This window comes from Pleuronectes platessa, chromosome 20, assembly GCF_947347685.1.
Source record: "Pleuronectes platessa chromosome 20, fPlePla1.1, whole genome shotgun sequence".
NCBI classification, from domain to species: Eukaryota; Metazoa; Chordata; class Actinopteri; order Pleuronectiformes; family Pleuronectidae; genus Pleuronectes; species Pleuronectes platessa.
In genome coordinates, this window is record NC_070645.1 from 15879966 (window position 1) to 15895806 (window position 15841).

At 44.0% G+C, this 15841-nt stretch overlaps 3 protein-coding genes across 13 annotated transcripts in view; all 3 read left to right on the forward strand.

Moving 5' to 3' along the window:
- Positions 1 to 9306, forward strand: part of si:ch211-285f17.1 (sickle tail protein) — a 45755-nt gene extending 36449 nt beyond the window's left edge. For 5 of the 11 annotated variants that reach the window (XM_053412177.1, XM_053412181.1, XM_053412185.1 and 2 more), the window contains 9 exons: positions 671 to 1136; positions 1304 to 1502; positions 1603 to 1898; positions 2155 to 2310; positions 2580 to 2702; positions 4060 to 4140; positions 4254 to 5918; positions 6475 to 6606; positions 7658 to 9306. In XM_053412177.1, coding sequence (XP_053268152.1) covers positions 671 to 1136; positions 1304 to 1502; positions 1603 to 1898; positions 2155 to 2310; positions 2580 to 2702; positions 4060 to 4140; positions 4254 to 5918; positions 6475 to 6606; positions 7658 to 8209 — 3670 coding nt within the window. In that variant the 3' untranslated portion in view covers positions 8210 to 9306. The remainder of the gene's footprint in view (positions 1 to 670; positions 1137 to 1303; positions 1503 to 1602; positions 1899 to 2154; positions 2311 to 2579; positions 2703 to 4059; positions 4141 to 4253; positions 5919 to 6474; positions 6607 to 7657) is intronic. The other 6 variants (XM_053412187.1, XM_053412184.1, XM_053412188.1 and 3 more) reach the window with 6 other exon arrangements.
- Positions 9307 to 9380: 74 nt separating this feature from the next.
- On the forward strand, positions 9381 to 11595 carry si:dkey-96n2.3 (uracil nucleotide/cysteinyl leukotriene receptor). Its single transcript, XM_053412189.1, has 2 exons — positions 9381 to 9538; positions 10290 to 11595. The coding sequence occupies exon 2, from the start codon at positions 10307 to 10309 to the stop codon at positions 11198 to 11200; it is 894 nt and encodes a 297-aa protein (XP_053268164.1). The 5' UTR covers positions 9381 to 9538; positions 10290 to 10306; the 3' UTR covers positions 11201 to 11595.
- A 771-nt stretch (positions 11596 to 12366) lies between these two features.
- zfand1 (zinc finger, AN1-type domain 1) lies at positions 12367 to 15432 on the forward strand. The gene is made up of 8 exons (XM_053412194.1): positions 12367 to 12507; positions 13000 to 13042; positions 13277 to 13316; positions 13422 to 13564; positions 13725 to 13816; positions 14008 to 14126; positions 14259 to 14414; positions 15198 to 15432. Exons 1-8 carry the CDS (start codon positions 12453 to 12455, stop codon positions 15372 to 15374), a joined length of 825 nt encoding a protein of 274 aa, XP_053268169.1. The 5' UTR covers positions 12367 to 12452; the 3' UTR covers positions 15375 to 15432.
- The last annotated feature ends 409 nt before the right edge of the window (positions 15433 to 15841 follow it).

Consider the following 15841-nt stretch of genomic DNA (forward strand, 5'->3'; position numbering starts at 1 on the left):
CGAGGGGTGGAGCCTGGGTAGAACATGCAGGAGGCCCCAGGGGGTTTTCAGGATAGGTTCCAGAAAATGTCCAGAGCAACTGACTCTGGCTTTTGCGGTCTCACATACAGCCCTTCTGGAAAATATCAGGGAAACGTCCGTAGTTCAGTGCATGTCAGAAAGAGAGAGAACGGCTGTGAGGGACACAAAGATGAAATGAAAAATCTCGCTGCAGAGCCACTCACAGGGTCTGTGTTGTGGGAGATTTGGTTGTATGGACAGGCCGGCCCTCATCCCGTCAGAGAGGCCACCTCGTGTGGACAGAGCAGTCTGGTGTCCAGCTCGATTTACTTCCATCGCCTTCACTGAACCGATGAGTGAATTAATTCGCTGGACACTGCAGGACCTCATTTCCATTTTAATATGTCACAGACTCCCGACCCACTCTCCACTTTTCTCTTCTGCTCTCTCAATGACTCTCTTGTCTTCTATCCCATTGATGTCTGCTTGCAAAACCGAACCATTTCTGTGGAGTTTTATCAGAATTAATCAACGTTATTTGTGGACTTTATTTGAGGGTTTGGTGAATTTTCAATCTGGATGAGAAATCAACGAACCGTAAATATACATTTTGGATGTTAAATTGATTTCTGTCGTTTTCAACATGGTTTGTAATCTCTCCTCTCTGCAGACACACCTCTGAAGTTTCCCAGAAGGGTCCGAATCCTTCTGTTCATGTCCCAGTGGATAACAGCCCTGCAGCATCACAGCCTCTCGCTGAATCCCCACCAGCACCAGCTCAGCCCAGCTCCCCCTCTCCCCCACTGGATCCCCAGAACTCCACCGTCAGATCCGAGGTGATGCCCTCCTCCCCGGTGGTCATCCATCATGTCCAGAGCTCCCGGGTGCTCATGCAGCAGTCCCAGCAGTCTGCAGCCCTGACCGTTCAGCCCAGTCCCCCGCTCACCCCCAGCCCCACGCGGGTCCCTAGTCCCAAAGGCCGGGAATCTCCCAGGGGTGCGTCCGTGGGTCCGCCGAGCCCCGTCCATCATAAGAAGACAAACGGGAACTCTGTGAATAATGGCACCCAGGATCTTGTCATAGAGGAGCTGCAGAGCAATAAGGAGAAGAGCAAATGCAGAGCAATGTCCATAGAGGTACGTGTAGTCACCTGGAGAGGGCCATTGTTATCCAGCATAGCAAAGATGTGTTGGTTTTTAACATCACATAAAGAAGGATGAAATTCCCTCACTCTTTTCCCTCAGAATAATAAAACCTATCGGGATTTTTCTCTCTTTCTTTCTTCTTCTCTATTAATGTACAGGCAGCGGAGAAGGAGTGGGCGGAGAGGAGGCAGAACCTGGGTCATTACGACGGGAAAGAGTTTGAGAAGATCCTGCAGGAGGCCCAGGCCAACATGATGAAGGGCATCCCCAGCCTGGAGGTAGACGAGAACCCTGCACTGCCCCCTGCTGCCAGCGGAGAACAAGCCGACACCCACAGTCCTGTAGAGTCACCAACAGGTACAGATATAAAGAAGTTTACTTGACGATACAAATATGGACATGTTTATTTTCTAAATTCACGTGTAATTTAATATAATTTATATAATGTGTGTGACAGAAGAGCTCCGGTCCGAGCCTGACTCCGACAAACTGGTCAAAAAGGGGCCAGAGAAACTGCCGAAGCCCATGTTGGAGAAACCAGCCAAGCCGGTGCTGGAGAGACCCTCCAAGAACAAGCCGGCGCCCATCGACACTGTCACTAAGCAAGGGACCGAGAAGGCCAGCAAGTCCCCACCGCCGCCTCCTCCCAGGAAGACCTACCCCGGCTCCAACTCCGGATCCAACTCCGGCATGACCACCACTCGCTCTGGGGAGGTGGTCTTCACCAGCAGGAAGGAGTCCTTCTCAGCTCAGGTCAGTGTGCTCAGAGGATGTCTCGTGAAATCTGGAATATGCAGCTTGTTTTTTAATAAGAAAAGAAAGAGAAGTTAAATATTTACGTTCTATTAAACTTGATAAACTCTTTTCCTGTTGCCAGTAGAGGAGTTTTCCATTTTGTCAAGTTGCTTGTTGATCGAATCCATTCCCATCACAGCCAGATGTCGGTGGGTTTTGTTTAACCAGTTGAAAAGGGGATTTAAAAAGTAACGTGTTAGTCATTTTCTTGCAGGAGGGTGACGAGGAGGTCCCGCCTCCCACTCCCCAGCCCAAGCCCACCAAGGTCCCACCAGAGACCAAGCCAAAGCCTCCTACCCCTCCCCCGGTTATAACGTCTGTCTCCAGAGACGAGGAGGATGAAGGAGACAAGATCATGGCAGAGCTCCAGGTTAGTGGCACATGAACACTCAAACACAAGCAAAAACACAAACCCTATCAACCAGTGGCTCTCTAAAGGTGTCCTTGATTTTGCATTGTGGGAGTTGGCTGCCTAACATTTCTTCCCATGGTGATTTCCCAATGATCTTCACTGACAGCTGCCTAAAGAGTTTTAAATATAATTTTAGCAGGTTGGGTTTTTGTTTTTTTTATGATTGTGGCCGTGGTGAAGACACTCAAACTCCTCCTCCCCCACCTTCACCTTTCTTCACTCTTCAGGTTTTCCAGATGTGCACAGTTAAGGATGTAGGGGTGAAAAATTTGGTAGAGCCCGGCACTCGAATTGAACCGCAAATCAGAGAGCTAAGACCGGGGGCCTTGTTGCCCCTCAAAGAGAAAAAGGTAAAGAACAAGTCGCCGTGCAGCCGCCCCTGCTAACCGCCTGTCTCTGCTGACTGTCTCACACAATCGATGGCTGCATCTTAACCCTCCTCCGACTTTCGCACCCTTGCTTTGGCTCGAGAGAAACCCGTAACAGCTGCCTCCAAAAACTCCTCTTTCCTCGCTGCCTCACTTCCCCTTCCTTCTGTTTGACTCTGCCGGGGATCACAGCTTGGGTTTTCAGGATTAAGTCTGCATAAAGGGAAGCCTCTGAAAAGATGCTGTGTCTTTTCTGTGTTTCTGGACCAGACGATGGTGTGTCTTGTCTATTTTTCCTCCAAATCAATAAAGACCTCGGGCACTGTATCCCTACAGGCAATTCAAATCGTCTTTTGTCTTTCTTCAATGACATGTCTTCATTACAAAAACACCTTTTTTCTATTTCTGAAATGATTTGACGATTGAGAGAAACGACATTAGTCAAAACTCCCCGTGCAGACACTTGTGTTTTTGCAGACTTGGTTCACTAGAGGTCAGCCTGGCCACTTTGCATGCTCCTCTCCAATCACTTTTCCTGAGGAATCACTTTTCTGTTTCTCTTCGTCTCTGCACAACTTCACCTCAGTTTGTTTTCCCAGCTTCACACCTACATAACCAGTGCATCCCTTCAAGTCTATACCTAGAAAATCCCTATGTATAATCACGCTATAATATGTTTTTTTTTATGTGACGAAGCGGAAAGGTATGTTCAAGTGCAACCGAGATTTTAAAACGCGTGTAAGTGTCAGCTAACAAATTAGAGCTTGTAGATACTGTGGATTACACTCAATAGAGAGCATTCCTCCGCTAAGGCCAATCAGCCCCCTTCCATTCAATCCAGCTGCAACAAATTCCACACACTGAGTCCCCTTAACATGCCCTATTTTTTAATACAAGATCCTTGAATTATTCTCAGAGAAAGTATAAACAGAATCTCACAATGAAAAGAAAGTAATCAAAAGTTGTGCTAGATCTGCCCCTTTGTCCGAATTTGAGCCAAAAAGTTTCATGGAAATCTGTTCTGTAGTTTTTGCTAAATCCTTGAGCAGCTTGATTGTTGTAGAAATGCAGCTTAAAAGGTTAAATGTGTTTATTTGCCCCGTGCGCTTTTGGATCCAGAGAATTTATCCGTTTAAAAGTTATTCGTTTTTAAACTGAAGAAAATCTGAGGAGTACAAACTGTAATTATATTTGCTGTTGTACTTGTACAAGGTTATTACCCAATGCAGCTTAGACATCGTAAATGCGTCCGCGGCCTTGTGTGTCGAGTCACAGTTAATCCACAGCAACTTGGCGCGCCAGTTGCACAGTAATATTATTCCCTCACACACTGTCCTAGCAGAGCTCAGAGCCCAGTCGGGAGGATAAAGATCCAGACACGGACGAAAACGGGAACACCCCTGTGCGACAGAGCCAAGGGGTACGTGTCCCGTTTGATTCCTGACACTATTTTCATGAATTTTTTCAGTGAATATTCTACATCGTGAAAGTTTAATGAAATGATGACCTTCTGTTTTCCTTTCCCGATCGCAGGTCATTTACTATGTGACTGGCCAGATTCCCAAAGATCACCCACCCCCGTCAGGAACGGACGAGACCCCCGAGCACCAAGAGCCCGCGCAGCCGCCAACACAGGTGTCAAATGTCAATGTTAACGACAATTCTCCAAGCCAGGAACAGCAGCCGCCACAGTCTCCACCACCCAAATCCCCCCCGCCTTTAACGCCGCCACCGATTTCACCTAAACCCGTGGGACTGACCAAATTCAAACTGCCAAAGAAGCAAGTGAAACGCTCCGAATCCTTGAAGACCAAGGTGGAAATGGAGAAGGGCAAAATGCTCAACAAAATGAACAATGAGAAGAAAAGTAAAATCATCCAAGAGCCTGTTTCTTCCAGTAAGAATAAAATCCCGGAGGCAACGGAAACCAGCACAATCAGTGCCGTCAGACAGACTCCTAAACGTTCTGTTTCGCCAACGAAAAAGGCTCTTAGTGAAAATCGTGATCCACCGAAAGCTATTTTTGTGGATGACGGCGAGGGCTCGGGTCTTGGTGTTGATCTGCCTGGAGAAGAGGCGTCTCCACCTCCTGACAACATAGCATTTATGATCACCAACACCCAGGTTCAGTCTCTGTCTTGTGGTGAGTACCAGGATCTGGTCAACGCCAAGAAGGCAGGCGTCCAGACATACACCCTAGGATGCGCCCAAAACCGAGGGAACGCCGCAGGGGATCCCAACGCGCTGCCGGATAATGGCTTCAACAAAAAGCCTGTCATCATCATTTTCGATGAGCCCATGGACATCCGCTCGGCCTACAAGCGTCTGTCCACCATATTTGAGTCTGAGGATGAACTGGAGAGGATGCTGTCACAAGAGCGCATCGATGAGGAGAGCGAGGAGTCGGACTCGGAGAGGGGTGGTTGGCTGCAGGTAAAAGCTGAGGCGAACAATTCGGTTGTGGACAAAAAGGTCAGATATTCCGAGGGCACCGCCGACCACAACAGCTTATCGTCCTCATCTTCGTCCTCGATATCAGAACTGACGGACAGTGGAATAAACATGGAGACGAACGAAGACGCCAAGCAGGACAGTAAGAAGAAGTTCAAGTTTAAGTTCCCCAAGAAGCAGCTGGCGGCGCTGACCCAGGCGATTCGCGCCGGCACCAAGTCGGGCAAGAAGACTCTTCAGGTGGTCGTATACGAAGATGAGGAGGAAGGTGATGGTACCATCACGCAGCACAAAGAAGCAAAGAGATTCGAGATTACACGTTCAAAGTCTTTAGCGGAAGCGGCCAATGTCACGGATTCGGCCGCGCAGCTGAGGAGGCAGAACTCCGACTCCCACGGCCGGACGGACGAGATCCGGAAGAACACCTACAAGACCCTGGACAGCCTAGAGCAGACCATCAAGCAGCTGGAGACCACCATCAGCGAGATGGGCCCCCTCTCCCCCGAGGAGCCCGTCCCTCAAGAGGAGGCTAAAGCAGGGGATATGAAGAGCTCAGATGGAGGGGGGCTAAAGAGGTCGTCCTCTCTCCCTACCTCCAGAGGGTCCGGCCCTAAGGTACCCGGCAAGAAATTTCTGCAGCCGAAGCCTAAACCGCAGCTCCTTCCTCGCCCTGTAGTCGTCCCTACTACCACCACTACCACTGCCTCCACCATCACTGTCCCCAGTGCCCCCATCACCGTGCAACAGGTCTCGCTCTAGCTCCTTTCACTCCGGGAGGCTTTGGGTGCTTCTTGTTTTTTTTCAAATTCATTTTCCGACCTACCTACTCTCCAACCATAACCTCTGAAATCACAGAATCATTAATCCACTCCACCGGTGCTGGGAAATGTCGGAAATGTCCCCCGGTGGCTTTCTCCCCTCTGTGAAATCATGGCGACATGATTGGGGTTTGGCATTTTGCTGGGTTCCTGGTTACCCCCCCCCCCCCCCCCCCACACTTTTCACTTTCAGCTCATTGCTAAAACTCTGAGGTTTTCAGCAAGTGGCAAACTCATCATAAAAGAATCTCATGATGATTCAGCTCTGGTGTCTCACGTGTTCTCTAAAGCATGTACTGTGTGTATTGACTTTGAGGTGTACGGTCCCACGGGGTGCATGTTCTTTCACTGGTGTTGATCGTTGGAGCTATTGATTGAGTTTTATGTGAACCTGTCAGTGCCTTGATTTTTCATGCTTCCTGTATGGTGTGTTTTTTTCTTTCTTTTGTTTTATTCCTTGTTTTTTCGTTTGGATCCCCCTGCAGAACGCCAGTGTCGCTTCCCCCACTAGTCGGATGCCCGTCCCTTTGTCTGCGAAGTCCAGGCAGTCGCCGGGTACTACTGACAAAGCAGGAAAACAGCCAAAACTGCAGGACGCTCAGAGGCAGTTCCGACAGGTAGTTTTACTGTAGGGCCTTACCAGGGACTAGAGGAAACAAAACACGTAGGGATCGAAACACATGAGGCATGTATTATAAAAGAGGGATAATCTACCAAAGCTGTGAGATTTCAAGTGTTTTAATTGAAAGAAAGAAGTTGCTGTGAAGGCGACTGTTTCTCTGGAGTCTGCTCTGACGAGAAGGCATGTTTGACTCTTGACTGTTACCCCCATAACATCACTGTACTGTATGCTTCTGCATGTCCACACTGCTCATGGTTTTCACTGTGTTGGTGACTTACAAAAAAAAAAAGAGAAGTGGAACCCTATCATCTTGAGTTCTGTCACCACATCTCCGGTTCCCATCACAGCTGAGCTCCTTAACAGTGTCGTGAAAAAAACCCCAGGATGCTTATGGCTGTGTAAAAAAACCACAACAACAAACAAACCACAAACCCTAACTGACTTTTTTTCGGCTGTGCTCCCCACCCCCCCACCCCTCCTCCTCACAACGCACCTCTGCTCAAACCCCAACATCGCTGCATTAGAGCTTCTTAACCTCACTGTGATGTACGTCCCCCCCCCCTGAAAGACCTCGGCACAACTCACCATCTTGCAACAGCGTGTTTTCCGTGGAGCGACGGCCCACGTTCTCCCTCTGCTCTCACTCTACTAAACTCCTCTCACCCTAATTCTCACCCGCTTCACCTTCTGACTCCTCCCCCGACACACTAAACCTAACGCACCCCTCCTCTAACAACACGCCGGCGATCTTTGGAGAGACGTCCCTCCTGTCTGAACCTCGCACAACTTCTAACCTTCGCAGTTGTCTTTTCTTTGGTAACATGTCTCAGTTCAGTGTGTCTCACCTCTCGTGTAACCTAGCGAGAACAGCTTCTGTACATGTGTTGGTGTCTGTTAGTTGTGATATTCATGTTTGTGCAGTCATAGTGTTTCTGTGTGCATATAGCCTGTAGTTTGATTTAACATCGTCTTGCCTTTTTATTTGTGTTTTTTGACCAGATTTCTATTTTGACAACCAGTATCTGTTTTGGCATCTCTGTTTGCAGGCTAACGGAAGTGCTAAAAGAGTGGGAGGGGATCATAAAACTACTTCCCCTACTATACCCACCTCTAAAATCCCTGCTTTTTATCCTAGCTCTCCTAAAGGCAGTTCCCAGTCTGCACCAAACTCAGATGCTACTAATCCCATTAACCCTTCCTCCTCCTCCTCCTCATCCTCCTCTTCTTCTTCCTCAAAGTCCTCCATCCTGTCCTCTCCTCGTTCCGCCACCCTGCCCTCCTCCCACATCCCCTCCTCCCACATCCCCTCCCTGTCTAACGGATCCCTCAAACTCCCTGCACCCTCACAGCACACAGGTAAAGCTCTCTCGTTCTCCTCGCAGACCCAGAATGGTCGAGTGCACTCCTCCTCCTCCTCCTCTTCATTCTCCTCCTCATCCTCCTCCTCCCCCTCCCCTCTGTCGCCCACACCTGTGGGCCCGGGCGGAAAGAGCATCCGCACCATACACACCCCCAGCTTCACCAGCTACAGGTCCCACAACGGCAGCAGCGGCAAATCCTGCATCCCAACAGCCACATCAGCTAAGGACACTACTTAGCCCCATTATCGCCCCCCTGTGGTTTTACTGCGCAGCAGGTAGATGTGGTCATGTTTTATTTTAGATAGTTTGGTTTGTTTGTTTTCTTCCCTATTTTTTAAACGTTTTTGTAAAAGTATTAAGTGATGCACCCCCCCCGACTCTTGTTTTATTTGACACTGGTTTTCTCACGTCGATACTTTTAACCCCTTTTGAGTTACTTGGATTGTACTTACTTGGATTTTGATTCTCTCCTGAAGGTGTTCCAGATGTTCTCACAAAAAGATTTTACAAATGAACTTTAAAAAAAAAAAGTTTTCCCACTTTGTAGTTGAAGTGGAAGGCTTTCGTGGTGTTGAAAATCTATTTTTCTTGCTGTAGCTATGAATAGGGCATATACAGTTGATGTACAATCACAAAGTACAGTGTAAAAAATTGTGTTTTATTTTTCAAACCAGAGATTGAATAATCATAGTATATTTAATCTTCTATTTTCCTGTGTTGCCAGACATTCAGCAGTCCTGTAAATGCCTTTTATGAACGTATACATTCGTGTATACAGACATTTTAAAAGTCAATCTCAATATGAACTGAGAGTATTTTCTTATTTTCTCTGCCAATTTCTTTTACAGATATATAAACATACACAACTGGGATCATGAGTAATACAAGTTTTCATTTTAGTGTGCCTCTTTGCCAAAGTTGTCGTACAATGACTCACTTCAGGCCTAACCCAGTCACAAGATTTAGGGGAATTTACATGAACTCTTCTTGGTTGAAGTGTTGACCTGCTGGTCTTGGTTTGTTAAGTTAACATGTATTGTTGTCTAAATGTAAACTGTACTAAAAACAAAGAAATGAATCAGTTCTCCCATGTGTACATAGACGCTTCTACTAAGAAAATGAGTAGTTTTGTTAACATACCAAAGTTTATTTGTATGCATGCCTTTCAAAAACTTTAGGAGAGTGGTGTAAAAGAAGAATTATGTTTGCACAGATAGATTTTTGTAAATATTTGGTTTCCTCCTCCTTTTTGTAAAGCTTTAAATCATACTATAAAAGAGCAATGTGGTAAAGATGTGTTGGAGTAGCAAAAATAAAGAATTGCATGCTTGTAACACACCGAGCTTCATCTTTTATCCTGGTCTGTGTGGTTTCCTGTTTCATTCACTCTATTTTAAGTGTTTGCGTCTGTCACATTGTGTTTGTGTAAACTTGAAAGTGTAGCAGCGCCACAGCAAAAGGGCAGTTCTCACTTCCACCTGTCTCTTATGGTCAGACAACTGATTCTCACTGACACCAAATACACTGTGTAGTAGAGTTCTGTGTTCTGAGCTTCAGCCATTACAGGTAAGAATCTGATTAACGGTTATTGACCACGATGGGGAATTATTATGCCCGAAATGTAATTGTTTTAAAAGTAGAATAATTGTGATGCTTAAAATACAATTCCTGTTCAAGTATGTTTCACCATTTTAGTGTTTAAACTACGTTAAACATGAATATCATTTACACAGAGACATGAAAATAGTGTTTGTTGTTTAAAATCTAAATTTAAAGGGTTTGGGGGTTTTAACAACATGCAGCTGATGGTGGAGTTTGCTGGTGATTGATTTTAAAGGATCAATGTAAGTTAAGGTAAATCACTATTACCAGATATTATTTGCAATAAAAGAGGGGGAAATATTTAATAGCATTTTAGATATTTAAATATTTGTTTCAAGGAAATGCTGTTAAAGCTATTAATGAAATTTACATTAAATTTGTGTCGGGCAACTCTTATAATGTTGTTTCCGCTTTTTAAACTATCTTGAAAAAAGGGAAATGATAGCATTTTCCACTACGCCATCTTTGTGTATTCATCAACACTAGAGCTTTTCAAGGACACTTCCTGTTTTTTTGTATTTGCCTCATTAACACATGATGCTGCATGTAGGTTGATTCTCAAGTCATCTCTGTCACATGCACACTTTGCATTTGCACTGTTTGTTTTGACACCACAGTGAATGTGTCGGGTCATAACAACACACTGTGGGTTCAGGCCGTCATCGCTGTAAATCACCATAACTGGTTGTTTGTGTCTGTTATTGTGCTGCACCAGGCTGATCCACGGCAGCCATGAATACCTCTGAGGTCTTCTACAGCAGTGACTCCCACCAGGAGAACATTGTCTTTTCTGTCTTTTACATCCTGGTTTTCGTCATCGCCGTGCCCGGGAACGCTTTGGCACTGTGGGCCTTCTTTCGACAGGAGAACGCGTCCACATCGAGGATCTTCCTGAGGCACCTTTCAGTCGCAGACATGTCTTACATCCTCATTTTACCCATGAGAATAGTTTACCACCTGTCAGACAACCACTGGCCTTTTGGACACGTCCTCTGTCAACTGTCGGGCTTCCTCTTCTACCTGAACATGTACAGCAGCCTCTACCTGATGAGCCTGATCAGCCTGGACAGATGTCTAGCTGTGGTTTTACCGTTAAAGTCGCGGTCAGTCAGGAAGGCTAAATATGCAAGGATAGCCGTTGGTGTTCTCTGGGTGCTGGTTATTGTTTCTATGAGTCCAACACTTTTCTCTATCGGGAAGTTGACCAACTCGCCTGGCACCTGCAGCAAGCTCTACTTAGAAAAGACGACTCCCAAGGCTTTGGTTTCAACCATTGTGGCGTTTGTTATTCCCCTCACCACTGTGGTGGTTTCCTACGTACTGATTCTGCTGAAACTGAGAACAGTGACACAACGGCCTGTGAAAGACAAGGCGATAAAAATGATCATACTCATTGTGACCAACTTCCTTCTTGCGTTTGTGCCCTATCATGTGAGCCGCGTGATGTACATCGTGACTCCGGCAGCAGGCCGCATGTCACTGGGAAAAGCCAATCGGATCACATCGGCCCTCACCTGTGTCAGTGGCGTGCTGGACCCTGTCATGTACTTCTTCCTGAACCAAGCCTACAGAGACCAGCTGCTCCGGCTGTTCTGTAAAAAGAGAAGAGAAGACCAAAATACGTAGACAATAGCTATTTTTAAATTGTCCTAGTTGGGTTAATATTTAGTGGAAGCTTTAACTGTCGGTTAACTCGTTAATTTGACCTCTACAACAAAGTATTTATTGGTGCACAATTCGTTATTCTAGGGCTGAGCAATGTCGCTAAAGATTATATCAAGGTAAAAATGTTCATAGCAGGCGATATTAGTAATTATCAGGATAAATGTGACATTATTATTGTTTCTTCTCAGTTGACATTTGATAAATAAAAATCAATCATCAAGGTATCAGTTCTGTTTATACCGCCTCACTGTGTTGGCACCATGCATAAGCATTATAATCAGTTTAGATGGACTTTTGTTAAATTACCATTGATGATAATTATATTGTGATAATTATTGATCTCGTTTTGTCTTGGGGGGGGGGGGGGGGGGGGCAGTGTTTGTATGGCGAGAAAATATTTATAAATGATTAAATTGTTGAATGCAGTGGTTTGTGAAATTCCTCTTTGTGTACATTTACACCTTTAGATTAACTTCTTTACATGTCTTAGAAGGAAGATTTGATTAAATACACTTGATCTGGTTTTAAATAGACTAGATCTTTATTATATAGCAAATGAAACAGATAGATATAGATATTTAAATAGATAAATAATCAAATTAATAGAAAAAAAATGAATCATAATGCAATTTGAAACGTTTCAAATTTCAGCTGCTCTTATCAATATTTTTATAATAACAGTAGATGAAAGGAACTTGTGTGAAGTACAGTGATTAACCCACGGTTAATTTTCACCATAATTAGGCCCGAGCACTGACAGGCACTGACAGGTGAGGCCCTATTGAAATTGTAAGGATTATTATTATTATTATTCAGGCAAATTAATAGTCTTTGTGTAATTATTAAGTAAGGCTGTCAAATATATGTAGTAAAGTAGAAATGTGTATCAAAAGCAGGATAGAATGACACAGACACACATACACACACAATAATTTGTCCATCTTCTTCCTGTGCTTAGTTTCTCATGGGTATGAATAGGTAATCAGATCAAAAATGATAATATAGGATTGGCCTATGTAGTAGAGAGCGCGTTCTCCAACCACAAGGTTAAATACAATTAATTTAATTTGAATTAAATTAATCCTGCGAAGTCAGTAAATCGTTTCACATATACAAACAAAATGAAGAGAAATGTCACGTGACATGACGTCAGGGGTGAGGGTTCGTGTTGACATCCGTAGCCTCTCGGCTAACCGGTGAAGCTAACGGAGTCATGGCTGAATTGGACATCGGAAAACACTGTCGGATCGATTCCTGCAGTCTGAACGGTCTGTGTCCACTTTACCACAGTTACAACAATCACGTGTGTTCGGCCAGGATGTTACTTTTGTCGTCCTTTGTCAATAATACAACACAACGAGCGTCTGTTAGCATGGATAGCATGTCAGCTAGCTTGGTTGGTGTTCAGGTTGTAATCACAACATTCAGTTTAGTTCAGTTCCTGATTGATTAACGTGTTTAACAGAATGTAAGTGTACGTTTAGTTTGACGTGATCACGTGTAGTTAGTGTCAGTGCAGCTGCAGGGAATGAATGGAAGTTGTCACCTCTTGTTTTATTCATATTTAATAGGAGCAACTTATGAAGCCATATGATCACAGTGGAGTAACATCCTTCCCCTCAGAAGTTCACTATGATACTCACACTTACTGTTAACAGTTCTGATAGGTAACACAAACCCTTCAGCTGTGAACACTGTCGTTGAATACATGTTGAAATCAGAATAACCGGTTTGAATTTGTTTCTCCATCCTTCTTACAGATTTCCTTCCATTTGTCTGTGATTCCTGCAGAGGCGTTTTCTGGTAAGAGTTCCCCAGATCCTGGTTTAAAGCTGTTTCCCACTTTTAACACTGTCGCCTCATTGAAGGGAGCATTTCCTGCAGGTCTGTTCTATTGGAATAACAATAACCTTAGCCAGGTGTTCCTAATAAATTGTGCTGAGGCAAAAAAAGAGTATCCACTATTTTAAAATGCAAATTCCCGATATATGTCATGTAATTTTGAATGAAACGGACACATCCTTCTGTCTCTTACAGCCTTGAGCACAGAAGCAGAGAGGCCCACTCCTGTCCAGAGGTACTGATGACAAGTGTTTGATGTTCTTTATTTGATTGTGTTTGAACAAACACCGTTCTCTTCTCTTGTGTTGTTTTACTTAACTTAATTCCCTTGACCCCACAGGATCCCGAAAACAAAGAACGGAACCAAAGGGAACCAAAGACCACCGTGGGCAGCACAAGTTATCCCTGCTCATTTGAAGACTGCAGAGGAAAAGAGCTGTTGCCTGTAATATGTCCACCGTGTGAGAAACATTTCTGTCTGGCGTAAGTTGAACCTTTTTTTTCTCTCTTTCATTAAGCTTTTCATATAATGGCGTAATTAATGTTGGCTGTGGTTCCTGTGCCTGTTTCTCTTCACGTGAGGGGAAAACAACAGACGTGAACTCAAGGTGAAAGGTTCTAAGATTTTGTCCTTGACTTACAGCCATCGTCATCAAGATGATCACAAGTGTGAGAAGTTGGAGGTGCAGAAACCTCGAATGGCAGCTACTAGAGAGCTGGTGCAAAAGATTGTGGGTCAGTTTGCACAGACACTACAAATATATCACTAATCACAGTTTCTTGTGTAGTTCCTTTTATTGTCCACATAGTGTCAGTATTGTGCTGATGCTGGCATTTTTGTTGATTTAACTAATCCAAATTTGTTTGTATTACTCAGCCTGAGAACAATTGGATTATGTTTGTATCTTTCTCTCATGTTTACTCAGAGTCAAAGGATGGATCCAAAAGTAAAGGACGTAAAGGTGCAAAGAACAGTGCAACTGCAGCTAAGGTAGCATTAATGAAACTGAAACTACATGCTACAGGAGACAAGGGTATACCACAGGTGAAGTACTACTTATTATGTATGTAGTTTAAAAAAAAGTATTCATATACTGACAGAATTACAGCTTGCATATTATTTTTAGTATGTGTAAATTGTGAAATGATTTCGTCCTTTCCTTTTTTGGCCTTCCAGACAGAGAGAACCTATTTTCAGGTTTATCTCCCCAAAGAATCTAAGGACACCACCCAACCCATGTTCTTCTCTTCTAAATGGAGTGTTGGAAAAGTGGTGGATTATGCAGCCTCTCTAGCGAGCCTCAAGAACAACAACAATGTACTGACAGCTAAGGTAAGAGATAGCAGGAGCAGAGACTGAAATCACTAAACTTTTTATTAATACATTTGTAACTACAGCAGCTACATGGAATTGTCTGCTCTCCCCCCGTCTTTCTTCTTTTATTGTCCTTTTCATGACTTCAACAAGCTAAACTAAGTTTAAAATGCAAGGACTATCAAAAGTTGAGGTCAGAATTTTTACCATGAATATGTCAACCCTGTCTGCACACATTAAGTGTGGGTGTTAGATTCAAGTATGAGCATTTTCCTGCCTGTATTCTTGCAGCATGTATCAGCAGCAAGATAGAGCTCTGCTCACAGGAAGTTGGGTTAACCATGAAGATGTTTCTGTACTTGAAAACAAGTTTTCCTCAAATTGATATAGTTGGTGACCTCTTCCTTCTTGTCAGTAGTGTGTTAACATAGTGAAACCTATGCTTTTTAACAAAAGATCAGTCAAATTAAAATGTCTCTGGCTGTGGTCCAATTTCCTCACAGACAATCTGGTAAAAACTTTTGGTTGGTCTTTATTTCAATAAATTAATTTAGAGAAGCTTTCAAGCAGTTTTGAAAAGGTGTAGTATTTTGCTGGGGAATCTCAATTAGCTTTTGTCTTTCATCCCCCTTTGATTACACTTATCAATCTCTTACAAAGCTAAAGTGACAGGTAACTTATCATAATATTTAAAAGAAAAATAGCTTAACATTGTTAACGTTTTATTTATAGTTGTTTTATAAATGTCAGTGGCCCTAAATATATACAAACAACGACTCTCTGTCTCCTCTGGGTTTGCAGAAGCTGCGGTTGTGTCACCCTCAGAAAGGTGAAGCTTTGCGTATGGATGACACCCTCCTCTCGCTGCTGGCTCACCCAGAAACTCCTCTGTACAATGGGGGTAACGTAATCCTGGAGTACCTGGATAATGAGTGCCCAGGCCTGGTGGACGTTTCCGACTACATCACACAGGCATGACAAACCAACAGGTTTTATAAATGCAATCTGTGTTTCTGTCAATAAAATGTAATTTTGAGATATTGGACTTTGGTTTTACATGTCTAAATAATATATGTACAAAATTATCTAACCATTAACTAACATTCGCAAAAATGCCTATATTAGTTTGTATATATTATCATTAGCTCAATTCCAAACAGAACCAAAAAAAAACACAGTATCCGTTTCTTGTTTTTGCAGATGTCCCATGACATTTGACAAAGCTCCTTCCTACGCAGAGACCGAGCTGAGTTTAGTCCAATCACATTACTAGTTCTTTATACGAACAGGTCAAAGAACCAATCAGGAGGCGGTGTTGGGTGGGTGTAGACGCGAGTGGGCGTATGTAATGAAAAGGAGCTGGGCTTAACGATACAGTAGGGTCGGTTGTTTTGATGGGAACAAAATAAATCCATACCATGTAAACACAAGGAATTATTGAAGAT

What these genes read in the sequence shown, in the direction of transcription:
- zfand1 (XM_053412194.1), top strand. Translation starts at nt 12,453, where the DNA reads ATGGCTGAATTGGACATCGGAAAACACTGTCGGATCGATTCCTGCAGT. An exon ending in GAGAAACATTTCTGTCTGGC is followed by an intron (nt 13,565 to 13,724) that starts GTAAGTTGAACC and finishes CTTGACTTACAG; the next exon opens with CCATCGTCATCAAGATGATC. An exon ending in GCTGGTGCAAAAGATTGTGG is followed by an intron (nt 13,817 to 14,007) that starts GTCAGTTTGCAC and finishes ATGTTTACTCAG; the next exon opens with AGTCAAAGGATGGATCCAAA.
- si:dkey-96n2.3 (XM_053412189.1), top strand. Translation starts at nt 10,307, where the DNA reads ATGAATACCTCTGAGGTCTTCTACAGCAGTGACTCCCACCAGGAGAAC.